This window comes from Bos grunniens, chromosome 16 (genome assembly GCF_055505025.1).
Source record: "Bos grunniens cultivar Pamir isolate PY7600 chromosome 16, Bosgru_T2T1.0, whole genome shotgun sequence".
Taxonomy (NCBI): domain Eukaryota; kingdom Metazoa; phylum Chordata; class Mammalia; order Artiodactyla; family Bovidae; genus Bos; species Bos grunniens.
The window spans coordinates 68,521,641-68,549,459 of NC_141180.1; the positions used below are offsets into that span (position 1 = coordinate 68,521,641).

Consider the following 27,819-nt stretch of genomic DNA (forward strand, 5'->3'; position numbering starts at 1 on the left):
AGAGTGCCGTCGAAGGTAATTACAGGGAGAGTAAAGTTCTTTTATGCCAGCAAAAACACTGGGTGTTTCAGGGAATTTCAGAACCTGATTTCAAAAGGATCATACAGGGAGGAACTAAAATTTAGCATGGTGGACTCCTCTACAGCATATATTTGTAAGTATGAGATTCTGTAAAATAGTGGAATGCAATGATGTTTGCTTGATATAAATGACCGCTGGATGTTTATTAGCAGTTTCCTTCTACAAAAACAAACTAGTAAACACACAGTTGCGTGGCCTAGGTTTTGAATACTTAAAACTTAAAGTGACATGTGTATAAATGAAGCTTCTAACGAGCAACAAAGGAAATATTACAGTTTTAGAGTATGGTCTTTCATTGTATGTGTTTTTTGAGTGATTGTGTATATATGTTTAGATAAGAATATAAAGTCAGGTATTTCAAAATTGTTTGTTTCAAAAATCATGCATTACTAAATGATTAGTTCCATCACATAATAAGCTGTACTGATTTCAGGTGTAGGTTGTTAGTTTCTATGAAGCATTAACTTGATTTTATGAAATTTCTTCATTCTTTAATGTTATGCCTAAGCACAACCACACATATTACTTTTTTTTTTAAAAAAGGCAATAATTTTGTGTGCAAAATTTTTTTGCAAACAAAAAAATTTTGTTTGTTTTACCAACAAAATCTCACTAAGATAAAATTTTTTCTAAATCTTATATGACATATTACAGTGTAAAATAAATGCATTTAAATGCCAACACAACTTATGAACAGAAAGACTATCAGGATAATAAAAATGTTTTTAAATATGTTAAAGCCTCCCTTTAAGAAAATGTATTTATTTTCCTATTAGTTTGAGAAATTCCATTTAAATATTAGAGGAAATTGAATCTATTCCTGGCTATATTATATATCTGACTCTATTAATAATAATGCATTTAAAACCAGTCTACAAATTCAGTCTCATAGATAAAAAAATTGTCTTTCTTTAAAATAATCAGGAAAAAAGTTGAAGGCAAAATCAAATGGAAACCTAAACTTGTTCTAAATATTCTATGCTTAGATAGTAAAAGGGCATACTAGTTTTACGTAGAGGATATTAAATAATAGGTAAATTAACACACAATATTAAGTAAGAAAAAAATTTTTAATAAAGCAATGGAAAATACAAATTAAAAGTATAGGAATTTTTATAATATCAATGCATGAAACTAAAAAAAAAAAAACCTAAATAAAGAGTTAATAAATTAAAAATGGGGATAATCATAATCCAGTAGTTACAAAGTGGAAAAAATATTTGCTTAAAATGTAAGGCAGGGTATTTATAGAAATCTTTGCCAAATATGTGTTCTCCATAAAGCACGTGATAATTTTTTGTTTGTTTTTATTATTATTTTATCTTTAGGTCAATGGAATTTTTCCACATATCTTACCACCAGTATGAGAAAAAAATGATTATTGTTGATGTGAAGCTTGGTGAGTTTCTCCAATTTAAATCAATTCTATACCTTCTCAGTTTAAGTCACTCTTTCACAGGAAACTCTTTTTCTTGTCAAAATAGAATTGTAGTTCTAGGGAATAGTTGAGGCTCATTTCTATTTTTACCAGTAAATGACCATGTTTGCTCTGATTTAAAGGGTCTAATTTCACCAAAAATGTTCTTAATTGGATTTAACTATAAGCAAGACAAATATGATTTATCAACAGGATATTTTAATCAAATTCTAACTGTCAAGAACTATACTTTAAATTTTCTTTAGAATTTACTCCTTTGGGGAACAAAAATATTTCTTAAAAGTTTGCAATTGTAAATAGGAAAGTGTTTCACTCTGTCACTCTATGTATTGGTAACTCTAGACGTGGATGCGCTACTTAATGATAGATATTGTTGAACACAGGACTGCAGACATTTCTCTTTAAAACCACTAGTTATTTTGGAAGTTCTTTGTCCTCACACTGTGAATTGTATTTTCTTCGTTTTGTCAGATGAAGTTCCAAAGTCTGCCTTTTCTATTCTCCTTTTAGAAAAAGGTATGAGAATTATAATTTCTAAAGTTTACCTGCACTCCATCTTCCAGAATTTGTTTGAAATACTTTGTTTTCTGTATCCTTGTTTAATCTCCCTTTCCCTTCATGTTTAAGCCTTATACATTCCTTTACTATAATTTTAGTAGTGTTGGTTGGAAGGAGTAATAAACTCAGAAGTTCACTCTGTTCTAGTACTAGAATCTGGGTTAAATATCTGTGCATTTATCTCTTGGTTTCAACGTCAAAGGCATTACAAGGACATGGGGAGTGTTCTGTGATGCTCCAGCAAAGTGGAGGTGCATATTGACACTGAATCCAGCAGCAATGGAAACGGGGAACATAGGCATGCAAGGGACATGCAGTCCCAGGCATCTTACAGGATGAACAGCGTGATTCCAGGCACCAGGACAGTAACCAACAAGTTCCATCTCTTAATAGACTAGAAAACCAGAAAATGTCACCACACACAGCTTTAGTGATCGAATTTTTCTATGTAAAATACATCTTCTACATAACTCTGTCACTAAATATTTACAAAGGAGGATTACAGGGAATGTATGCTGACACCCTGAAACACGAATAAGATTAACTAGAACAATTTAGGAAGTCTGAGCTGAACTTTACAAAGAGGAAGGAAGGCAGTCTGATAATGCATGCCTCCTGCGCATGCAGAAGACTTAGGAAATACTTTCTGAAGGGCAGGGTATAAGAAGCCGAAGGAGGATCAATCAGATTAACTGGAACAGAAAGATTATGCACACGTGCTTTTTTTCCTAATATTTGCAGTTCCATTTTAGAGAAAAGGAAATTAGGCAACTGAGAGTTTAGTTAATACACCTAAGTTCACACAGCTAGTAAGAGCCTGAACTCAAGCACATGTCTGTCTGGCTTCAGAGCCCAGGATTACTTTAATACACCCTGCCACCTCTCAGGAGCTGCAGGAGCCCCCTAAACGCCAGTGCACCTGGAAATTAACCTTTGCTGTGCTTCTGTCCTTGTGGGTGTTGCACACTAGAACTGCCTTGCTTTTGTCAAACAGGTCCATGAAATTTTTAAAATAGGATGACTTATCAACAGACATGAACTTTAGAAACACAGATCACCAATGTATGCACGTAGAGCCAGTAGATCAAGCAAGGCGACAATGAGGTATAAAAACTCTGAGTAAAGTAGAGCTGGGAGCATAAGTCCAGGCCAGTGGAAGGCAGAGATGACCCGCAACACTGACAGGAAAGGCACACGAAGGAAAGAAGTCCTCCACCATCCTCCCACTTACAAGACAGGCAGAGAGTCATCAGGGAATCTGTGTCTTAGAGGCCATGGCAGAGATGGAGAATCTTGAAACCTGGACAACATGAACATAGTTGAGGGTCTGTCTGATTTACACACAGGATCAGTTAAGTACAGCCAGTCACTGCAATGTTTTCTCAGCCTCCATTATTTCAGTGTTAATCATCTTCAGTCAGATTTGTTCTTCTAGAAAAAGACTTATTTTCATCACACTATTATTTAAAGTCCTCAGTGAGTTATTCCTACCAACAGAGTAGAGCCCAGCACTGAAGGCCATCCAGAATCTACCTGCATGAGCAAACACATCCCTATAATAAATTCTCCCTTTGCTTTAATTTGCATGTATCTATATTTGCACTCAAGAGTCCTAATTTTGTCCCAACCTACAGAGATATTTAACAATCTGTCCCTTGGTCCCCCTCACAGCAGAAACTCATACAGATAGTGGAGTCCATCAGATCACAGCATCCACAAGCTCTCACCCAAACCTGCAAATACTCTTAGATTTGCTCCTGCTTTCCCCACCCCTCCCAGTTACAAGGAGAGAGTAACTTCCTCCTGTGCTTCCATCAAGACGTCTCAAAGTCCAGGCTCCCCCATTCTGAATCCCTCCTCCTCCTCATTTTCCAGAAACCTGAAATTCTACTGATTTTCTTTCTCCTATGTCTTCATCTTTGGCCAGCCTCAGGCTGAACCACTCCCAGTGTTGCCTTTGTGAATGATGTCCCCAGAGATGTGTGGGTCAGGATGGCCACACAGCATAGCCCTGCCTCTCCATCTCCAGTATGCCTTTCTATCTACAGCTCTCAGAAGGAAGGAAGGAAAGAAGGAGGGAAAGAAAGTGCAAATAGTCTATACAAGCAGCCCTGTGTGTCCAGGTCTCCATTTCCTCTTATTTTCTTCCTTCTTCCTGCCCTGGCCACTCCACTGAAACCACACTCACTGGGGTTATAGATGACCTTCTTGCTTCTGATGCACAGTTTCAGTCCTTTGTTCTCTGAATTTCTACCCATCTATCTCTAAGAGTTAGCCATTTTTCCCTTTTGATAGTTCATACCTTGATTTCTATGACACTTTATTATTCTGATTTTCCTCCTGTAAGCCTCTCTTTATCAGTCTCCTTCTGAAATATGTGTGTTCATTCATCTGTCTGGAGCCACCTGCTTTTCTCAGGTTACACTGTCTCCTGGACCATCTCCCCTTTACTTTTGGCTTCTCCTATGTGTTCTTTGAAAACTGCCCATGTTTACTTTGAGGTTGAATCTCTTACCTGACCTTTTTTCCTTTCTTTCTCCCACCAGGAAGAGCCAATACATCAACATGTTTGGGAGGAGGAATTACCATAACATGTTGATGTATCCCTTCCCACTATTTCTGAGGCCACCTTCCTCATCTAAGCCTGTACTGTCCCTCCCCTGGACTCCTGTGGTCACCTCCTAACCGGTGTCCCCAGTTCCACCCTGGCCAGCCTACAATCCATTCTTTCACAAAACCAATTTCAAATGTTAACACGCCTATTCCATATTTTCAAACTTTCACTGACTTCCAGCTTCTTACTATGAAACTGATGGTATGGAAGGCCTGTGGTGCTTGGCTTCTCCCTCCCTAATAACTTCATCTCCTACCACACTCCTGCTGCAGTGAACACTTCAGAACCTCTTCGAGCTCTCTCCCTGCCACACTGTGGACTCACACAGTGACCACATCCTTTCATTTCCTCAGCGAGGATTTGACCCACTGCCTCCTGACCTGGATCCAAGCTGCATCTCTCCTTCACTCAGCAGTCCCTGCTCATCCCCTAGGTTCCACTTCACCTCAGTGCCTTCTCACACCACCTCCAGGTCTGGTTAGGTTCTGCTCCCATCTGTACTCATGGGCCCTGTACTTTCTGTCCCAGAGTCCCCACCGCATAAATTTTCACTGCCTGTGAGTGAGGATGAGAAGAGGAAAGACAGGATCTATGTAGACCCCTGGCAGCCAGAACTTGACACATAACAAGTGTTCAACAGAGGATTCCCATGAGTCAATAAAGACTGATATAAAACTGTTTGTTCTTGATAACTCATTGTAGTTAAGTGTGAATATATATTTAGCAAAATATTTCCAGCCCTCATTATAAAGTGTAGATTTAATTATTAACAAGTGTTTGAGTTTTTTCCTCAAAATCCAGAATTAAAAACTTTCTATGCAATACATTGTCAGATAAAGCCTGGGCTGACTAAACTCTACCTGAATTTTAAAGTCAAAGTTACACTGACCGGAGTAGGGAAAGTCAGGTAAGCGACACTCCACTCAGAATTTGCCCTTAAAAAATCTCACTTTTTACTTGGCTATTTACAATGTTTTATTTGGTTAACTACAAAGAGGCCAGCTCTTGTTCCATATATTGAGAGATCTTCCTATAAAAATGAATTACTTGACATGAGAAGACTTGGAAGTTGGTGAATTCATTGTTGGGAGGCCCTACGTGGAAAGATTTTTTTGGAAGAGCTGTATTTTTTGTAAAGATGTTATTAGAGAATAGGTAGGCCAGATGGCTTCTAAAGTCACAACTCAAAGTGCGTATATTCCTATATTTTCAAAATTATTTATGACATATTTATGAGTCATTTTGTTCTCGTCCCTCCTTCTCATTCCCACAGTAGTTGTGTTCCATTAACTTCAAGAGCCCAGCCTTATTTTTTATGATTAAACTTTTTGTGTTCTCTAGAAATAGACACTAACATATAGTAATTTTAAATGACTAAATTATACTAAGTAAACGCTGCATTTCTCTAGAAAAATGAGCAGGCGGAATTGTTGGATTTGTAAGATGTGCAGAGATGAATCTAAGAGACCCCCTTCAAAGTAAGTCACATGTAAATTCTATTACCATTTTAATGCATATTTTTCACATGATAAGTAGGTGTATGTTTATTCAACTTCTGTCAATACATTTTGCTCAGAAAGTAAAATTTGCATTTACACATGAGTAATTCCACCGGAAGGGTAATCATGTATTACACTAAAGTTCCATTTTCATTATTCATGGTTTACACTTGAGAATTCAGCAAGTTAATGTTTTTAGAGCGTCTATTATGAACAAATATTCTTAGATTTTTTTTAAGTCCTATATAGCTAAAACTTTACATGTTAAGATGAGATTCTTTGATCCAAAATATTTACATAGTTCAAGTCCTTTATCTACAAAGTGCCAGACCTTATCCCTGGTTGGGAAAGGTGAGACTGGAGGGATAACCAAATGCTCATCAAGTGTCCAGGTCTCTTCTACACTTTGTCATAACTCAAAACGCAGCTGTTTGGATGGGGCAGTGGCTACACTAAAGTGGAAAGTGTAATGCCTGAGGAGGGTAACAAACCATTTGAGCGGATTTGCTCACTTCAAAGAACCCCCAGGTGGAGGATCCCTGTGGGGTTAGCCAGGGAGCCCGACCGTCTGCATGGAGACTCAGCTGTGGACACACATCACCATCCCCGTTACCATTGGAGATCCTGGAGTGCAGGCTCCCGCCCTGAAGTGCCCAGACATCCAAAGATGCTGACCAACTACCACATTTATGGGGACTGGAGAGTCTCTGGTGGTGGGTGGGAGAAGTGGGAAGACCCAAAGCTCAGCATTTCAACTGACTAGCTTACGCTGCTGAACTGCACAGACCTGTGTGAGAAGAAAGAAGAGAAGGCTGGTTTGGGGACAGCTTCCTTCGCTTCTGCTGATAATTTTCACAGAGCATCACCATCAGTGCTTGGCTTCCTTCTACCTGCCCTGGAAACCCATCCTCCAGGAAGGCGAAGGCCAAGGAAAGAGAATTCATGTTCCTCACAAACCAGGACATAACGGTTACTTGATAAATGCTTTACATTCTTGACCTGACTTAATTTTCATGATAACTTTGTAGATAATAAAACTGAAGCTTGTAAATTTCAATTTAGACTAATAGCTATTGAGTCCAGCATAGGAATTAGAACCAAGGACTGTCAGACTCCAAACACTCCTCATTCCTCTCTGCACAATGTTGCAGCGGCTCAGATGTTCCCGCATCTGTTTGGTACCTGCTCTCTCTCTACCCAGAAGAAGGAGGGAGCACAGAAGTGGATGATGTTATCAGAGAATTCGGTAGAGGGAACAAATCTGATTAGGATTACTCTGATAAGGGAAAATGGTAGCCATGGGAAAGCATGAAATAGGAAAAACCACAAGCAAAACTGGGATTAAACCAAAACCAAATTTAGCTTCACAACTTTACCCCTAACCATAATCACCCTAATCATGATGTATCTCCATAAATCTTATGCCCCTTAGAGGCACAGGAATTCCCTTGCCAACGATCACCAACACCAAACTCTGAGCTACTCCAAGACAGCAACGGCCTCTCCTCCCATCATGAAGGTCTTCTTCTTTCCTACATGATGATTAGGTCTGCTTTACACCTTGCCAAACGCTTTTCATCTCACTGGATTGAAAAGGTTATTTTAGGCTTCTGTTTTTAGAGTTCTAATAAGAGAAGAGAACAATGAGTCAGACACCATTTCATGGAAATGTTTGTTGAAAGTGATATCCACGGCAGTGTACTGTTAAGCCTCAGCAATGATGCAAACAGCCCGTCTAGAACTAGCAAACGTCATCTGAAGGCTCAGAAAACAAAGGATATTGGACCATTTTAGGACTCCCAGCATTTTCCACGTCCCAGATTACTTTTTTAGCCTCTTTAATCTGCCTTCATTGTGTTAAGTACCTGCTAATGCTGATGGCTGTCTCGTCAACACTGAGTACTGAGCTAACTATACCAGGTAACAGCCGATGGGCAGTCCTTGCTGGTATCTGCAGTGGCCTTTGATTAGATGCAGTCATTACAACAAGGAAAATTAAGAATGTATCATAAACTGAATGGCAATTTATGCATTGAGTATTTTAAAGGGGGGAAATAAAATGACTCACAGGTAAGAATAGTCACCAGTTCACCTCAAAAAGCCCACTAAAATGAACAGAAATGAAGTCTTGAAGCCAGTATCTTCCACGGATATTTTCAAAACCGTAAATAGCTTTTCTCATATTGTTTGGATCAAATGTAACTTGACATATTCAGATTAATAAAAACTAAAACCCTCAATATGTAAAAAAAAAAAATCAAATAACCAACCAAGAAATATTTATCCATAGTAAATACAGAGTTACTAACCGTATCACATGAATGCAGGCCAATAGGTTTTGTGGATAAACTCTAAGATTCTAGTAAACATGTGGGCAAACACATGGCTGGTGGCCGCAGCATAAGACCGACAATCCTTTTTAAAGCATTGGTTCTACTCCTGTAAATCTCACAAGGAATTACCTTACCCGCAGGCATGGCAAGCCTCAATGACAGCTGGGGCGTATTTGGTTTTATTGGTAAAAAATTAGAAATTATCAAAACACTCATTGAGAATAATTACATACACTATGGCATGCCCCCTTGCATGGTCACTGCAAAGGATAGTGACTATCAGTGATTATAAATTTACAGTTATAAATTATAACACTATAAATGGTTATTAAGACAATTGTGAAGACAGAAAAGGCTGATTAAAAGGGTGTGTGTGTGTATATACATATGTATGTGTACATGTATATATATACCCACACACACATAAAGCATGCACACAGACACATACACACACACAAACATACACACATGCTCAGAATGATTTACTTCTTGGTTAAAAGCACACAAACATGCCTACAACCAAAATACTAAGAAGAAATACATCACAACTTTAACAATAGCAATTTGGGGTACACAGACTGTAGACTGTAGAACACTGATTCTTCATCTTTTTAAAATTCATCTTAAAACATCTTATCAGATTTTCAAGTTTATTCTACTTTTATATTTTTATCATTCTAACCACTTAGTAAAAATAAAATGTAAAAGATCACTGAGGAAACAAATTTCCATCCAAAACTATAGAAAAAGAGAGTACAACTATATTGTGACATTATTTTCAAGATAGCGTATTTCTACTTACAAAAAAAAAAAAACGCTTGAGAATATTTTAGTGCAATGAGAACCTTTTGTTTCTTTTCAAAGCCTGACTCTGGAAGAGGTATTACAGTGGGCCCAGTCTTTTGAAACACTGATGGCTACAAAATGTGAGTATCATGTATATGTCATTTGTTAATAACTAGTTAGTTTTATGCTTGGAGGAAAGGAGGCACTTGATGCTGTACATGTGCTGCTCTTCTCACATCCTTCTAAATGGCAATGGCCAGTTAAAACAAGAAACCTGAAAACAGTTTGTCGTGTCAACCACTATTACTTTCTTTGGTGTTAATTAAAGCAAGATTAGTCACTGTGAATGTTTATTCTTCACGGGTATATGTGTAAAATCCCATGGAAATATGCTTAAATAGTAACACATACTGAAATATACTACCTTACTGCAGCTTTCTAAAGTTATAATTAAAAACAAAAAAACCTGACAATTTGCTGTTCTCAGTGTCTTGAGAAGTAGAATAAATTTGAGTTTTGATGTTCTAAAACTCCTCAAAGTTTACTTCTAACTTTATCAGTGTCTGACTGAAGTGGGACTTTATATAAGTCCATATTTAGTTATATGTGTCAGCATTCAGATGGCATAAATGGAAGATGATAGCAGTGGATGTGAGAAAGATAAAGTCAGAGGCTCAACACAGGAAAGTGGAGGAGCAGTCAACTGCATTTGGTTGGAAAGTTGGGAGGCTACAAGGAATGATAAGGGCCTTCTTAGATGGTGCAGTGGTATAGAATCCACCTGCCAATGCAGGAGATGTGGGTTTGATCCCTGGGTCAGGAAGGTCCCCTGGAGAAGGAAATGGCAACCCACTCCAATATTCTTCCCTGCAAAATTCCATAGACAGGGGAGCCTGGTGGGCTACTGACCATGGGGTTGCAAAGAGTCGGACACAACTGAGTGACTGATCACATACACACACAGACACACACACACACACAGAGGAAATGATAAACACAGAAGACAGGTACAAAAACAATTAGGGGAAATGCAAAGAAAATTCCTTTGTTTGCTGAACTTGGCAATTTTTTCAAAATGCCATTTGTTCCCCTCAAATGTCTGCTAATGATTAATATCTCTTTTTACTTGAGAGTCCCTGTTAGCCTCTCTGTGACTGTTGAATCTGTTCACACCTATTGACTGCGGAAGTGGAGTTGACTGTGCTTCCAATTTGGGCTTTCCACGTGGTGCTCGTAGTAAAGAATCCGCCTGCCACCAGTGCAGGAGACACAAGAGACCCAGGTTCAATCCCTGAGTCGGGATGATTCCTTGGAGTAGGAAATGCAAACCCACTCCAGTATTCTTGCCAGGGAAAGCCCATGGGCAGAGGAGCCTGGCGCGCTGCAGTTATTCTGGGCAGGGTACTTCCTGTCCCCAGGGGCTCGCCATGCTCTTCTGACTCCAGGGCCCCACCTGGTCTGGAGACTGCTGTTGCTGCCCAGCCTGCAGGGCCATGGCACAGGCGCAGAGGCCTGCCCCGCCTCCTGGACCCTCGGCCAGCTGCCCTGGCTCTCACAGCCACGGCCCCGGCTCTGTCACCCCGAGCCCACCTGATGCAGCAGCCCTTCCTGGTGAGCAGGGAAGCCCACACCTCTTTCTCTGATGCCATCACCTTCGCCTCTCACTTTTCAGGGGGACCTCATAGTCTGTGATCCAGTTTGCCAGCATGATTGCCGATTTTAAGATACTCTTTCTGGTCAATTTTAGGACACTGGTATAGGAGGAAGAGACAAAGGTCTAAGTTCAGTTGACTACACTGACTAATCCTCTGTTAATAATTTGGAGTTCAGTCCCAACCACCAGCAATCCACATTGTGCAACATTGCCAAGACTAATTTCCCTCCTGGAGTTTATTATTCTTCATCTGTAGAATGGTCTGATGTCACCTCTCCCTTCAGCATTGCTGCACAGATTAGATATACACCCCCTCGCTCAGTGCCTGATACAGATGAGGCACACAGTGATTGAGAGTTACTTTTCTTAGTAAAAAAGTGCTTGTTTTGAATATCATTCCTTTTTCTCCGCTGCCTACTCAGAAGTCCAAAATCTCCAACTTGGTTCAGCTTTGTACCTTACCCCAGTGCTCTTGCTAACACGGACCTCCAGCTCTGTCCCTTAACATACATGCTCTTCTGCCCATGTGATGACTATTTCACCTTCTACATCCATGACTCCTTGGTCCAGCTCTGCACTAAGTCTTCTCTGGCTCCTTATCTACTCTGCCCACCCTTAAAGGAAACATTCAACTGCCACCCTCTCTTCTTGGAAAGCTCTTGGAAATATATTTTTTTCTCTCTTCTATTAGTTAATATCATTATTTACTTTGCTTCTAATTATAGCTGTTTTGTGTATTGGGTTTTTTCCCATATCCCCTTTCTCACTAGATTATAAATTCCTAAGAGCACAGATCACTTCTCATTCACCTTTCATCTTTCCTCCCAGAGGCTCAAAGCGTGCTTTGTACCTAATGGGCATGCAATAAATGTTTAATGAATAAATACGAGGCAAACGCTACTAAGAAAAGATCAAAACACCAAACCATATTATGTAAGAGTTTCTGTGCCAGTCTTCTCAGCCTTATAAACAAAGTAAATGAAGTTAATTACTACTTGGAAAAAAAATTTCAAGTGGGATCTTGGCTAGACTTGGCAATTTCGAGATCTAGCATTATGAGACTAAGTCTAAAGAAAAGATGAGCACAGGGAGACAGGGTACTGCTCTTTACAGAAATCACCAAAACAGGGTAGGAATCTTACCAGAAGTTGAATTACTGTGAAATTCATGTACAAATTCAACAATCACACAATTAAAAGCAGATAAAACAAGTCATTTTCTGAGACATGCAATCAGAAAGATAAAACTAAGAATATAAACATTAAATGTGCCAGAGAATAGAGTGTGTTTACATTAACCAAGGACAGGAGTAAAATGCCTCCTCTAGCTAAGATGTGTAGATGCCTGCATATAGATTAAAAGACAGTTTCTAAGAACATGTAGTTCAGAAATCCACAGGGCAAAGTTTCTCTCAAGGCGCAAATTTTGAGCTGAGGCTTAAATGACTCAAATTTTTGTAATTTGATAAAGAGTTCTGACTCTAAGTATGTTAAAGATAGGGAACAGTTCTAGAAGAAGTAAAGACTAATGAGTGCTTCTTTCAATGAAGGTATAGGATTCCTCAGGATTTGCTGTGAAAACTGGTCTCATTAAAAAATCTCCACAATGAATTATATAGAAAGTACCCTTCAAAAGATGATAGAAAGTCCTTCAGATCGCTTCTCGGCCTTTTGGCTAAGATCAAGTGTAGTATCTGTTCTTATCAGTTTAATATCTGATACATCCTCTATCCGAGGACAATATATTAAATGGATTTTTGGAGCAGGGAGTTGGAATAGGAGTTTGCTCCATCCACTCCACGCATCGACCTGGTATTGCAGTACTTCCAGGAACGGTGTACCCCCTCAGGGGGTATCACTGGGAAAAAAAAAAAAAAAGAAAGTCCTTCAAGTTTCCAAACATCAATGATTTTATGAAAAAAAATAAATTATTTTCAAATGGCATAAAAGTAGTAATAACTTTTTGAATGGATCAGGAAAAAATTTGTCTGAGCTATTTACTCACTGCCCCATAAAAACACCTGAGTATTATCAAAGATTTTTCCTTGAGTGAAGCTGACCTAAAACATGTCATTGCACCCCACACTATTACCAGAGTGAGAGGCATCACTAAGATGTAAAGTAAAAAGAAAACCCTGTGGGTATTTCTGAAGGCTAAATCCAGTAGAACTAGAAAAGACACAGAAATGTACATTTAAAAAGACCAGGGGGCCAATGATCACCTAAAACCTGAGGGCTCTACAAACTGGAAGGTCAAGACTGAAAAAGAATTAAAATCAAAACTTTGCTTAACCAAAGTTTTTATTATTTTTTTTATTAAAATGTTAAAGAGTGCAGAAGGCTCATACATATATTTACCGACCAAATCTCAAAAGGTGAGGATAGAGGTTTATTTGTGTTCGAGTAAACATAAATAAAAATAAGTTTAAAACAGCAACTAATGCCCTTGGGTGAGTCATTAAATCCTTCCGTGTGCTGGGCTCCCTTTCAGGCACCACCAGACAGTGCAGTGAGAGGCCCAGAGGGTCACTGTGCTCAGCTCACGTGCACCCTCTAGAGGGAGGAGAGAGACAAACAGGCAAGCCACGCAATAGATCAATTAATTCCAGAAAGCAGTTCAGTGCTTTGAAGAGAATAAGCCAGGCTGTATGACAAAGAAAGGCAGGAATAGGAAGAAGGAAATTCAATGACATGATTAGCGACAAACTGTAGGACGGTGTCAAGTTTTGAGCTAAGAACTGAATGACAAGGAGTCGCCAGTAGCACTGGGGTCAGAGAAACCCAAGCAGAAGACAGGCCCTGAAATACAAGTGAGGTTAGCATCTTCAATCAACCAAAAGAAATTTAGTAGGACAGGAGCACAAGGCCTTACAGGCCACATGAACAACCTTAAACAGCAGAGTAATGAGCATTAATGTACTTTTACAAATACCCTTTGGTGGGGGGTGGGTAGGTAAGGGAGAAAAAGGTATTAAGAGGTACAAACTTCTAGGTATAAAATACATAAGATACAAGGATGCAATGTACAACACAGGGGATATTACCAATATTTTATGATAACTTTATACAGAGTACAATCTATAAAAATATCAAATCATTATGTTTTATCCCTGACAGTAATATAACAAGTCCATTAAAAAGTTAATAAAAGTACCCACTGAAAAAAAGAAGCTGAGAGACTAGTTAGAGGGCTATTTCAATAAACCAACTAGGACTGGAATTCAGTGGGGAAGACAAATCTAGGAATCATTAGCATATAGATGTTAATCAAAGCCACAGGGCCAAGAGATCACTTAGAGGGAGAGTTCAGAGAGGTCAGCAGAGATCCAGACAAGGGGCTTAGGTGCACAGGAATATTTCCAAATCCAGAGATGAGGAGGAGTTTGTGAAGGAGGTAGAAAGGAGGGTCAGGCGAGTGAAGGATGACCAGAACGGCTTATTTTCACTGGAGGCAAAGAAGAGAGCACTTCTGGGGGTGTGCACTGGCTAAGGCTGCAGGGGAGTCAGGGAAGAGGCAGAAGGGGGTGACCATGGGGAGTGGCAACATGGAGATCAATGGTGCCCTGACTAGAGGAGTCTGGGGGTTATTACTGGTTTTGCTTGGGAAATAGAGCAGCACATTTGCACATGACAGCAACCGTTAGTGAGGAAGAAACTGATGGCATAGAACAGAGGGGGGCGCCACTGTAAGAGCAAAGGAGAACCACAAGGTAACCGAGAAAGCAGAATTAGGTCGGAGCTACAAAAGAATTGTTTGGCCAACCCAAAAAGGAGCTGGGATCCTTCCCCTCAGGAAGAGAGTTAGAAAGGGCAGGTACAGTGGAGGGGGCTTGGTTGATTTGCTGGAGAGAAGATAAGGGAACCTCCGCCTGATTAAACGTGTGTCCTCAGCTAAGTCTGAGGCAGCAAACTGAGGAGAGGATGATTTGGCATTTTAAAAGGGCCAGTTCAGTTCAGTTGCTCAGTCGTGTCCGACTCTTTGAGACCCCATGGACTGCAGCACGCCAGGCTTCCCTGTCCATCACCAACTCCTGGAGCTTCCTCAAACTCATGTCCATAGAGTTGGTGATGCCATCCAACCATCTCATCCTCTGTCGTCCCCTTCTCCTCCTGCCTTCAATCTTACACAGCATCAGGGTCTTTTCCAATAAGTCAGTTCTTTGCATCAGGTGGCCAAAGTATTGGAATTTCAGCTTCAGCATCAGTCCTTCCAATGAATATTCAGGACTGATTTCCTTTAGGATGGACTGGCTGGATCTCCTTGCAGTCAAGGGACTCTCAAGAGTCTTCTCCAATACCACAATTCAAAAGCATCAGTTTAAAAGGGTAGAAAATTGTTTCTTGAGAGTTTGGAAAGGCACAATATTAGCGGAAGATAGCAGCATGACTATCACTCAGGGTGATACTGAGTGCCCATTTAAAAATTTTCAGTGATGATTTCAAGTGAGAAAGCACGTTGTATATTTTTCCTTAGCCTGTTTCCATTCACTGGGGCACAAACACAAGAAGAGACACGTAGTTAAGCACTTTTAGATCAGCACGTGTTCTGACTCTGAATTAAGATGGCATCAATCTTAATTTTGGTCAAAATCATCCTTAAGAGTACTGAATGCTTCCTTCGGTTTCTAAGCAGTTACAGCCACCGCGGACAGCCTTGGAAACGCCAGGTGGAAAGCGCAGGCTTATCGTAGTGCTGGAGGCACAGCGGTTGCTCCACGCCGTGAAGGCCTACGCTGCTGGGGAAGCTTCATCACGGCAGAGGGTGGACCCTGCAAGTCACTGAGGGACACCATCGTCCCTCCAGGGTGTCCCCTCAGCTCTCCACATCTGTGCTGCTCCCTGGGGACTGGCAGCTTCCTACACCATCCTTTATTCTGCGCTTCGCTACCCACTGTGGTTGCCAATGGTCGCCCTCCTCAAGCTCATACTCCCAATGCTGCCACGCCCAGTCCTTCCTGCTTGGCACTTTAGGTTTCTCTAACTTCTCATGCAAATGATCACCTTGCAGGGAAAACAATCGAACAAAACCTGGCCTCTTCTAGACCTCGCTGTTCAGTTAGTACATCTTCTATTTCCCTCTCAATAAACCAAAAGTAGCAACAGTACCTCCTATAAGCCTCTGGTCTTTGGTGCTTCCTGGATGCTGAATAATTAGAGACAGTCTCTTTACTTTCCTAAACCTATAGACAGTCTCTTTAAAATACAGACGCATGAGAGATCCAAAAGCCTGGATGGACCAACATTTCCTTATTGGGACCAATATTTCCTTATCTGCTATCTATGACGCAGCAGGTCGGCACAGGGCATGCAAAGGTGAGGGCAGGGCAGTCCTCGTTCTCAAGGGGCTGGCAGATGAGGGGAGAGTAAGAAGTAACCCAGCAAACAGAATAGACCCGGACACAGATGGAGATAGAATGAGAATGAAAATAAGTGTGGATGATGTGCTGTTTGTCAAATGACAGGAAGTACCTATTTAACCTACTGGAGGGACAGGGGCTTCAGAGAGATTTTTTTCAGAAACTGAGATACCGAACCTGCGTCTGAGATCAGGGTATAAAGCCCGCCACAAAGAACTGCATACACAGCAGCATGGTGGTCACACGCTACCTGGCCAGGAACAAGGCTCACATCAGGATGGGGTTCAGGGGTGATGGGAGGAGGCTGGAGAGGTGGGGACTTACCATCAGAGCAATGGCAGAGGCTGAAGGCTATAAATAACAGGTCATGGCCAGATTTTTGATTCAGAGATTTTTCTCTAGTAAAAGTGCAGAAAAGACTGAAAGCAAATCAGATGGATGAACTTAGACTTTTTAAGGTTAGAGAGTTTACAAATACTCCCCTCAAATCATAAACATAAGTAACATATAAAAGTAAACAGAAGATAATGCCATAAATAAAACAGATGGTGTCTTTAATATACAAAAAGATCTAGAAATTCAAGAATACACTAACAATGCAAAGGAAAACTAGGCAGAAGATTTGAAATTCACAGAAAGAAAGGAAATCAGCTAGAAGAAAGAAAACACGCTTAAGCATTAATATTTTAAAATACAAATTTAAATAATTACAAGTTGCTGGTTTTACACAATCTGATTGGAATGGAAGGAGTGAGTGGGCATGTCAACACTGCTGTTACTAATGAAAAATAATGAAATCTTTCTGAAAGAATGTTATAATAGGTATCGGGAATCTCCAAAAATATTACATCATCAATCTAGTAATTCCACTCTTTCAATTCTAAGGAAATAATAAAATATGTAAAGATTTATAACCCAAAATGTTCAATTGTAGTACAAGTTACAACATATAAAGGGTAAATAATCTAAACATTCAACAATGACAACTTGGCTAAATATAATATAGTGCAGCAGCCCCTGCAGTGGATCATTGCAACCTTGAAGAGTTCAGTGTAGTTCAGTCACTGAGGAAGGCTTTCTTATCTCTCCTTGCTTTTCTTTGAAACTCTGCATTCAATGGGTGTATCTCTCCTTTTCTCCTTTGCCTTTAGCGTCTCTTTTCTCAGCTATTTGTAAGGCCTCCTCAGACAACCAATGAGTCAGTTATTTGCATCAGGTGGCCAAAGTATTGGAGTTTCAGCTTCAGCATCAGTCCTTCCAATGAATATTCAGGACTGATTTCCTTTAGGATTGACTGGTTTGACCTCCCTGCAGTCCAAGGGACTCTCAAGAGTCTTCTGCAACACCACAGTTCAAAAGCATCATTTCTTCAGCACTCAGCCTTCTTTATGGTCCAACTCTCATATCCATACATGACTCCTGCAAAAACAATAGCTTTGACTACATGGACCTTTGTTAGCAAAGTAATGCCTCTGCTTTTTAATATGTTGTCTAGGTTGGTCATAGCTTTTTTTCTAAGGAGCAAGGGTCTTTTAATTTTAAGAGTAAACAGGAGAAAAAAAAGGAGTAAAGAGAAAGTGTTTGCAAGAGTGATACAAAATTGCTGTCACTGTATAATGTCAATAAGGTAATTTGAGAGTGTGTCTGTGAAAATGAATGAATACTGTTTAGATAGAAAGTTAAACATGAGCAAAAGACTGAAAGCAAAAGGAAGTATATCAAGTTGTTAAATTCTGTATTTAAAAAACACTTAATAGTACTTTAAGTTCTTTTGCTGTACAATAATACAGCTAAAAGAAGTTAGGAGAAAAACCAGAAACGATTAATGTCATAGAAGTCAAATCAGAGAATTTTAATAAAACATACTTATTTTAAAACTTCATGCAGAGGCTGGTAGAATTATGGAGCTCATTTTCCCTGGTGGTTTCTATTAAAAATAAAATGGATTCAATATTGCTTTAGAAACATTTCCGATGGCAGACAGCTGCACAGCTCACTCAGGATTTAATGCATGCCATGAGCCTTGCCGCCTTGCAGAAAATGGTCCTGGGATAGATGGGCCACCATTCTGACCCAGACAAGAGCAATGTCATGTTAGTTTCTTACATCAAGATACCAGCATGTGTCACCTTGTGCATCGTGGAAATACTAATTTTGGTGACTAATTTATGAAGAACACACTAGGGAGCACCAAAGACACCACTCTCATTCTTCAAGGAAAACAGTGTACACTATGTGTGACATAAGCGTAGTTCTTTCATCTTCTCAGTTTAATGAGCAGTTCTGCTGTTTATCCCTATTAGTCTGCTCAAGCAGAATCGAGGTCTCTGCAGCAGAGCGCTCAGAATGGACCAGAACAAGCCACACTGAGCTGCATCACCTGATTTGGAAAAAGCTTTCCCACCTTGTAATCCTCCTGTTGTAGAGTCAACAGAAATGCTAAAGTGAGCATCTCAGTTCTGACTTTAATAATAGCTTGGATTCCTGGGACTCTTTTGTACAAATGCATTGTAGGCTGCTTAACTTGCCTAACATAAAAAATTATCATATGAAAGACAAAATCCTATAAAACATACCCATCATGTGAGCACTTGTTCTACACATCAATCATATCAGAAATCTCAGACAAGTTCAGGTGGTCCCAGTCAGCTTTCACTAGGTTATGATACAGTAACACATGGTACGAAAACCCCCTAATTTATTACAAGAAAGATGTCTTTCTTGTTCACACTACACAATGACTGGGGTCAACTGTAGCTCTGGTGCAGGTCTGGCCTTCAGACTAAAGGAGCAGCTCTCCCAGAATGTGTCCTGCTCACAGTGGGGAGAGGAGCAATGGTGGAACTGCCTGATGAGCCTCGAGCCTTCTGTTTGACCTGCACATGGCTCTGTGCATCGCTGACACAAGTTCAGTGAATAGGGCTGGTACAAAGGGGACGTGAAAGCACAATTCTCCTACAAGAAGGGCAGGGATAGTTGAGAACTATCACCTTCTACTACATTAGATATCTATATAAAATTACATGTGGCAACACAGAGATGGCTTCATCAGCAGAGGACTAGGGAATATTGAAAACTGTTGAACTACTTCAGTTCAGTTCAGTTCAGTCACTCAGTCGTGTCTGACTCTTTGCGACCCAAAGAATCGCAGCGCGCCAGGCCTCCCTGTCCATCACCACTCCCAGAGTTCATTCAGACTCACGTCCATCGAGTCAGTGATGCCATCCAGCCATCTCATCCTCTGTCATCCCCTTCTCCTCCTGCCCCCAATCCCTCCCAGCATCAGAGTCTTTTCCAATGAGTCAACTCTTTGCATGAGGTGGCCAAAGGACTGGAGTTTCAGCTTTAGCATCATTCCTTCCAAAGAACACCCAGGGCCGATCTCATTTAGAATGGACTGGTTGGATCTCCTTACAGTCCAAGGGACTCTCAAGAGTCTTCTCCAACACCACACTTCAAAAGCATCAATTCTTCGGCGCTCAGCTTTCTTCACAGTCCAACTCTCACATCCATACATGACCACTGGAAAAACCATAGCCTTGACTAGATGGACCTTTGTTGGCAAAGTAATGTCTCTGCTTTCGAATATGCTATCTAGGTTGGTCATAACTTTCCTTCCAAGGAGTAAGTGTCTTTTAATTTCATGGCTGCAGTCACCATCTGCAGTGATTTTGGAGCCCAGAAAAATAAAGTCTGACACTGTTTCCACTGTTTCCCCATCTATTTCCCATGAAGTGATGGGACCGGATGCCATGATCTTTGTTTTCTAAATGTTGAGCTTTAAGCCAACTTTTTCACTCTCCACTTTCACTTTCATCAAGAGGCTTTTGAGTTCCTCTTCACTTTCTGCCATGAGGGTAGTATCATCTGCATATCTGAGGTTATTGAGATTTCTCCCAGCAATCTTGATCCAGCTTGTGTTTCTTCCAGCCCAGCGTTTCTCATGATGTACTCTGCATAAGTTAAATAAGCAGGGTGACAATATACAGCCTTGACGTACTCCTTTTCCTATTTGGAACCAGTCTGTTGTTCCATGTCCAGTTCTAACTGTTGCTTCCTGACCTGCATACAGATTTCTCAAGAGGCAGGTCAGGTGGTCTGGTATTCCCATCTCTTTCAGAATTTTCCACAGTTTATTGTGATCCACACAGTCAAAGGCTTTGGCATAGTCAATAAAGCAGAAATAGATGCTTTTCTGGAACTCTCTTGCTTTTTCCATGATCCAGCAGATGTTGGCAATTTAATTTCTGGTTCCTCTGCCTTTTCTAAAACCAGCTGGAACATCAGGAAGTTCCCAGTTCACGTATTGCTGAAGCCTGGCTTGGAGGATTTTGAGCATTATTTTACTAGCATGTGAGATGAGTGCAATTGTGCAGTAGTTTGAGCATTCTTTGGCATTGCCTTTCTTTGGGATTGGAATGAAAACTGACCTTTTCCAGTTCTGTGGCCACTGCTGAGTTTTCCAAATTTGCTGGCATATTGAATGCAGCACTTTCACAGCATCATCTCTCAGGATTTGAAATAGCTCAACTGGAATTCCATCACCTCCACTAGCTTTGTTTGTAGTGATGCTTTCTAAGGTCCACTTGACTTCACATTTCAGGATGTCTGGCTCTAGGTCAGTGATCACACCATCGTGATTATCTGGGTCATGAAGATCTGTTTTGTACAGTTCTTCTGTGTATTCTTGCCACCTCTTCTTGATATCTTCTGCTTCTGTTAGATCCATACCATTTATATCCTTTAGGGAGCCCATCTTTGCATGAAATGTTCCCTTGGTATCTCTAATTTTCTTGGAGAGATCTCTAGTCTTTCCCATTCTGTTGTTTTCCTCTATTTCTTTGCATTGATTGCTGAGGAAGGCTTTCTTATCTCTTCTTGCTATTCTTTGGAACTCTGCATTCAGATGCTTATATCTTTCCTTTTCTCCTTTGCTTTTTGCTTCTCTTCTTTTCACAGCTATTTGTAAGGCCTCCCCAGACAGCCATTTTGCTTTTTTGCATTTCTTTTCCATGGGGATGGTCTTGATCCCTGTCTCCTGTACGATGTCATGAACCTCATTCCATAGTTCATCAGGCACTCTATCTATCAGATCATGGCCCTTAAATCTATTTCTCACTTCCACTGTATAATCATAAGGGATTTGATTTAGGTCATACCTGAATGGTCTAGTGGTTTTCTCTACTTTCTTCAATTTGAGTCTGAGTTTGGTAATAAGGAGTTCATGATCTGAGCCACAGTCCGTTCCTGGTCTTGTTTTTGTTGACTGTATAGAGCTTCTCCATCTTTGGCTGCAAAGAATATAATCAATCTGATTTCGGTGTTGACCATTTGGTGATGTCCATGTATAGAGTCTTCTCTTGTGTTGTTGGAAGAGGGTGTTTATTATGACCAGTGCATTTTCTTGGCAAAACTTTATTAGTCTTTGCCCTGCTTCATTCCGTATTCCAAGGCCAAATTTGCCTGTTACTCCAGGTGTTTCTTGACTTCCTACTTTTGTATTCCAGTCCCCTATAATGAAAAGGACATCTTTTTTGGGTGTTAGTTCTAAAAGGTCTTGTAAGTCTTCATAGAACCGTTCAACTCCAGCTTCTTCAGCGTTACTGGTTGGGGCATAGACTTAGATTACTGTGATATTGGATGGTTTGCCTTGGAAGCAAACAGAGATCATTCTGTTATTTTTGAGATTGCATCCAAGTACTGCATTTCAGACTCTTTTGTTGACCATGATGGCTGCTCCATTTCTTCTGAGGGATTCTTGCCTGCAGTAGTAGATATAATGGTCATGTGAGTTAAATTCACTCATTCCAGTCCATTTTAGTTTGCTGATTCCTAGAATGTCGACGTTCACTCTTGCCATCTCTTGTTTGACCACTTCCAATTTGCCTTGATTCATGGACCTGACATTCCAGGTTCCTATGCAATATTGCTCTTTACAGCATCGGACCTTGATTCTATTACCAGTCACATCCACAACTGGGTGTTGTTTTTGCTTTGGCTCCATCCCTTCATTCTTTCTGGAATTATTTCTCCACTGATCTCCAGTAGCATATTGGGCACCTACCAACCTGGGGAGTTCCTCTTGCAGTATCCTATCATTTTGCCTTTTCATACTATTCATGGGCTTCTCAAGGCAAGAATACTGAAGTGGTTTGCCATTTCCTTCTCCAGTGGACCACATTCTGTCAGATCTCTCCACCATGACCCGCCCGCCTTGGGTTGCCCCACGGGCATGGCTTAGTTTCATTGAGTTAGACAAGGCTGTGGTCCATGTGATTAGAGTAAACTACTAGTTTAGATTAGATTGAACTACTTGGCTGGCCCCAAAAGACCCTTCCTCTGCTCAATCAGGAGGGAAGTTAAGGAAGACACAGATGCAGGCAAGTTCTAGAATAAACTCTTCACTACAAAATGAAACTAAACATAAAGACAAACACAAATTCAGAATACTATAACATGGAATCTCATACTGGTTTCCAAATTATCCCCCTACCCCATTCCATCCACTCAACCCATGCAACCAGCCTGGTGGCTAAGTCTCATTCCAGGGTCTGTAGATTTCATCTGGCAGCTCATTTTTCCCCTATTCCACAACTCGTTTATTTTAGGATCCTGTTTTCTGTTCCTAATGAAGCACTCAGTCAAAATTTCTCCATGTACAAAGTATAAAAAATTGCCTTTTATTTTCTTAAATAGAATTCCAGTTCTTTCAATGCATACTGCAAATTATTGGCTTCCAGCTTTACTTGTTAGGCCAGAAATGGTTTTCTATTTTGATTTGTTTTGTTTCATGATGTGCCTGCCCATTCAGCTCTTTCTCTAACAGGAATGCCAATTGCTACATCTGTATTCTCTGACCCCAGTTTTCTGTGCCTGTGATGAGGTTAGATACATCTTAAACTGCTATGAAAATAACGTTCTTGTTTTAAGTTTAAGGTATATTCCCCACTGGGTAGAAATATTGAATCCCATATCCTTTCCTGTGTTACATTTTCATATATGCCCTACCCCCATCTCATCTGTCCTCTCAATTCAAACATGCTTCTTTTGAACCATCTTCCACCCAATGTTCTGAAGGCTACACTTGCTTCCATAATAATAATGAACTAAGCTCTAATTTTGTGTCTTCCTAGGGTAGCACATTTCTTGCAGATCACCAACTTTCCTGAACTCTAAAGCTTCCTCAGAAAGCATTATTAAAATCTGTCTCCATTTGAGTTTTTCTCATGAACACAAAATACCTTAATTGTCATCTTCATTTTTGTATATGTGCTAACAAGCAGTAGAATCCAGGAGTCAAGGAGCCTGGTTTCTATGCTAGGAAACTCATTAGATCCACTGTCTCATGTGAAGATTTAGGAAAATATGATTTTACTCACCATAGCCACTCCCTCTGATTACTATTATTTCTTGCAACAGTTAATGATTCTAAGTTATTGTTCATCAAAAGCCTATGTTTCTTCTTCATTGATAGCCTTCTTCTATCAATGGAAAATTACCCCATTATCTACATTTAGCAATCCAGTTTCTCAGATGTGCCAAGAGACTTCCTAGCCACCAAAAGAAGTTTTATGTTTTCCTCAGAGTGTTCATCTTTAATCTTCACAATACTTGATCTCCTCAAAGATTCTTACTAAAGTGCTAGATTTGTGAAAGCTCACTTAACTCTCTTCTTCAAACACGAGCACCCACAGAATAGTGGCTTAATGGAGAACGTTCCTCCCACATGTCTGCCCTTATCTTCCCACTTCAGAAAAGACCAGAACACAGGACGGCCATCTCTGGCATCAAGTGTCACTTAATGGTTGTTCTGCACACCCTCACTGTGCTGTTCTAGATTCTGGGACAGTTTCCAACACCCTATCTGAATCCCAGTCATTACCTAGTCCTTCATTTCTGGTGTGAACCCTAAACCAAGAACATGAAGTTCAATTTTTCATTATCCATGTTCTCCTGCTTTAATTGCATATGAGACACATCCCAGGCTGTAGAGCCTGATCACTTTATCATTTCTACTTGGACTGGATATTTTCTTTTCAATCTTAACCAGCCTGTTTAGCTTTAAACCTTGCTCTTATCCTCTAGTTTGTCTCAAGGTTTTACATTTTTCATCTCAGTTTCATGATCAGAGCTCTGTCCACTGATCCCATTTAAGTCCTGTTTCTGGGTCCCTGTGACCTATCCCAGCCACATTAGTAGGCATCTTGCCCTGAGTTACACAGAATAAAGGGATGAAGGAATGACCCCACCACTGACTGGTGTTGTCAAAACACCCTTCCGATGCATAGAACTAAGTGAGATGTGGAATGTGTGTGTGTATCATTATATAATATATAATATATTGTTAAATAATTTGGGGTCTCTGATTCAGGCATTAGTTTTAAATTGTACTACATATTGTTCAGATTTTTTTTATGATTTTGACCCATGAAAATAAACTAATTTCTCCTCTGCTTCTAGATGGCCCGGTGGTCTACGCAGCATACTTAAAAACAGAGCACAGTGATGAGAATATTAAATTCTGGATGGCATGTGAAACCTATAAGAAAACTGCCTCACAGTGGAGCAGAACTTCCAGAGCAAAGAAGCTTTATAAGGTTTACATCCAGCCACAGTCCCCTAGAGAGGTAACCACACCTGACTATGCCGGAAACTGGAAATCAACACCTCCCAGGAAAGCATTAGTGTCTGTCAACCACACATATGTGCCAGCAGTCTATACCCAGTACCTCCTATAATGCTATGAAGTTGGTATTGTTAACCTCAGTTTACAGATAAGAAACCTAAGAATCTGCAAAGTTAATTTATTAATACCTTCTCCAGTATCACACAGCAGTTAAGAGGCAAAATCAGGCCTGTCTGGCTCCAAAGCCTCTCCTCATTAAATTATCTTAATTCTCAGGAAAGTATAAAAAGAAGTCCTTGTAAGAAGAGTTGACTGCGCTACAAGGACCTACAGATACACATACCATAGTGGCGACTTCCCTAGTAGGGCAGGCAGAGTGGGCAGAGTCTGGCCCACCCCACCAGGGCTCCTGCTCTGCTTAGTTTAAAACCAGCAGAGGGGTCACACTGTTACTACTGCCCATCACTTACAACTGCAGAAAGAAAATAGAGTTACAATGAAATAGATACACTGAGACTCCTCCTGGTGGAGAGAGAACCAGGAGTGAAAATTCTGATCATGAGGATGAGGACAGATGGTTTATGAGATTCCAGTCTCTCAGGAGAGTCCGACATTAATTGACTTGTTCCTCAAAACTCTTGTCTGGAAAATACTTGGTTTATTGAAATAACCACTTCCCTCCCCTATTTTTCTACTTCTCTTCACTTTCTTCCCATTTCAGGAGATGTTCAGTTAAATCAACATCTATGACCATTTAAGGAAGGTAAACTTTAAAATAGCACCAACTTCCCTTTCCTTTAAAAGAGGACTCCATCTCATAAACGTCCTTCTTTGCAGACTCCACTAACAAACCACTTGCATCCGCCTAAGTAAGCAGTGGTTTCTGAGATTTCCTTGGTCATGGGCTTAATGTTTTGTGTGTACATGTGGTTTTTTTTTTTTTTTTTAATCTGGGATGTGGAGTTGGATGTTTATTTTTTAAAAAAGCAAGGAGCTTATCTCATATAAGTCTTTTAAGATGTCAATGAAAGTGCAGACAAAATTACCCTAGTCCACTGAAAAGTAGAGCAGGAAATAAATTAAACCTTTCCATTCTATTTTCATCTTCAATTATGCCTACTTATGCTTCACATGTAATTTTACTTTGCAGATTAACATTGACAGTTCAACAAGAGAAGCTATCATCAAAAATATTCAAGAACCCACTCAAACATGTTTTGAAGAGGCTCAAAAAATAGTGTACATGCACATGGAAAGGGATTCCTATCCCAGGTTTCTGAAGTCAGAAATGTACCAGAAACTTCTGAAGACTATTCAAGCCAACAACAATTCTTGACCACCACTCAAAAGCTTAAATTGAAGATGGTATACAGAAAGTGTTGGTTTTGTTCTTCTCATATAAAACTAAATAAACAAAATCAGAAATAGAGTAGAAAAGAAATATAAGAAATCAAGCCATAAGTTGATTTCTGGTTCTCAACTAGAAACAGATCCTGAAATGGACGGACTACAGAACTCTTATAACATGAATAACACAATCTATGGCATACTTATGTAGCTCACTTAATATATATGGAGAAGGAAGGTCTTTCTTCATAAATAACATACGTAACATAAATAACAAATAAATATGAAAAAGGGATTTTACTGTACAAATAAACTAAATGATAAGGTTTTTATTGTACAAATCAACTAAATGATAAACTTTTTACCATACAAATCAATTAAGTGGATTTTTTAATTAATGAGATTTTGCTGTCATAATGCAGATAGTTCAGTTCTTTAAAAATTGTAGCTATATGAGTTGTGTCTCTAGCATGAATGTATTCTTTGAACAGAGTGCTTATAGTAACTTTATTAATAACTAGTAGACAAACCTGGTGCTCAGAGTATCATCAATAGTATTATATCATGAGCAATATAAAAAGATGTGTTCTTGAAAGATATTTTTAAATTTTCCTGATATTATGTTCATAACTCTACTTCTATATCATATATATCTTCCACATGTAAAAAATTCCAAATGAGTCTAAGCTATTTAAATGTATGAATTTCCTCATTTATTTCTATACTTATCTTGCTATAGGGTAGGAAATTTGGTTCCTATATTTTGAGATTTTTTTTCTCACAATGTGAATCCATCACAATCCTGATAATCAATAAATACAAATATAAACTAAAAACTTTATAAGTATGCTATTTTTTTTCAAAGACATGATCAAGTTATTTTTCCAGCTAAAAGACTGTTTTATCTGCCCTCTTATAGAAGCTTCTCAGACTCTGTCAGGAGATTCTAGAGAAAGAACTCATATGTCTGTTCGACTTGCTTTGTTCAGCACATAGCACAAGATAAATGTGCCATAGGAATGGATAAACATTCTTTACTTTTGATAGAGAATAAGTTCCTTAAAATATTTAATATCATTTTTCCAAAGAATTAACTGTAGGAAAGTTTTTATTGAGATTTTTAGCTTTAGTAGGAAAAGTATTTCTCAGGTCTCGAATTTGATTGCAAAAGCATTTATTATAAAATGCCTATAAACCTAAGCTGTATCACATGAAGGTAAGGATTAACTTGAATCATTCTCATTAAACAAAGAATTATTATAACATAGAATCAATATTTAGGGGCTCATTTCTTTTTTTATTATTTTTTAAAATATATTTATTTTCATTGTAGGTTAATTGCTTTACAATATTGTGGTGGTTTTTGCCATACTTTGACAAATGAACCAGCCATGGGTGAACTTGTGTCCCCCTGTCCTGAATCCACCGCCCACCTCCCTCTCCATCCCATTTCTCTGGGTTGTTTCAGTGCATCGGCTTTGAGTGCCCGGCTTCATGCATTGAACTTGGACTGGTCATCTATTTCAC

General features: G+C 39.6%; 2 protein-coding genes and 1 non-coding gene across 8 annotated transcripts in view; 2 read left to right on the forward strand and 1 right to left on the reverse strand.

Moving 5' to 3' along the window:
• Positions 1-27,128, forward strand: RGS13 (regulator of G protein signaling 13). Of its 5 annotated transcripts, XM_086345344.1 has the most exons (8): positions 18-154; positions 1,410-1,480; positions 1,991-2,035; positions 5,525-5,598; positions 6,101-6,169; positions 9,388-9,449; positions 24,780-24,946; positions 26,096-27,128. In XM_086345344.1, exons 5-8 carry the CDS (start codon positions 6,105-6,107, stop codon positions 26,279-26,281), a joined length of 480 nt encoding a protein of 159 aa, XP_086201470.1. In that variant the 5' UTR covers positions 18-154; positions 1,410-1,480; positions 1,991-2,035; positions 5,525-5,598; positions 6,101-6,104; the 3' UTR covers positions 26,282-27,128. The 5 variants fall into 5 exon arrangements, with proteins under 5 accessions (XP_086201471.1, XP_086201473.1, XP_086201470.1 ...); XM_086345345.1 differs by lacking the exon at positions 1,991-2,035 and having other exon boundaries at positions 1-154; XM_086345346.1 differs by lacking the exons at positions 1,991-2,035; positions 5,525-5,598.
• The window catches only part of LOC147356961 (uncharacterized), a 356,040-nt gene that overhangs the window by 158,160 nt on the left and 170,061 nt on the right, over positions 1-27,819 (reverse strand). The window lies entirely within an intron of this gene.
• On the forward strand, positions 12,618-12,808 carry LOC147356966 (U2 spliceosomal RNA). Its single transcript, XR_015143906.1, has one exon. It is a non-coding gene; the product is annotated as a U2 spliceosomal RNA (small nuclear RNA).

What these genes read in the sequence shown, in the direction of transcription:
- RGS13 (XM_086345345.1), top strand. Translation starts at nt 6,105, where the DNA reads ATGAGCAGGCGGAATTGTTGGATTTGTAAGATGTGCAGAGATGAATCT. An exon ending in AACACTGATGGCTACAAAAT is followed by an intron (nt 9,450 to 24,779) that starts GTGAGTATCATG and finishes CTCTGCTTCTAG; the next exon opens with ATGGCCCGGTGGTCTACGCA. An exon ending in AGCCACAGTCCCCTAGAGAG is followed by an intron (nt 24,947 to 26,095) that starts GTAACCACACCT and finishes TTTACTTTGCAG; the next exon opens with ATTAACATTGACAGTTCAAC.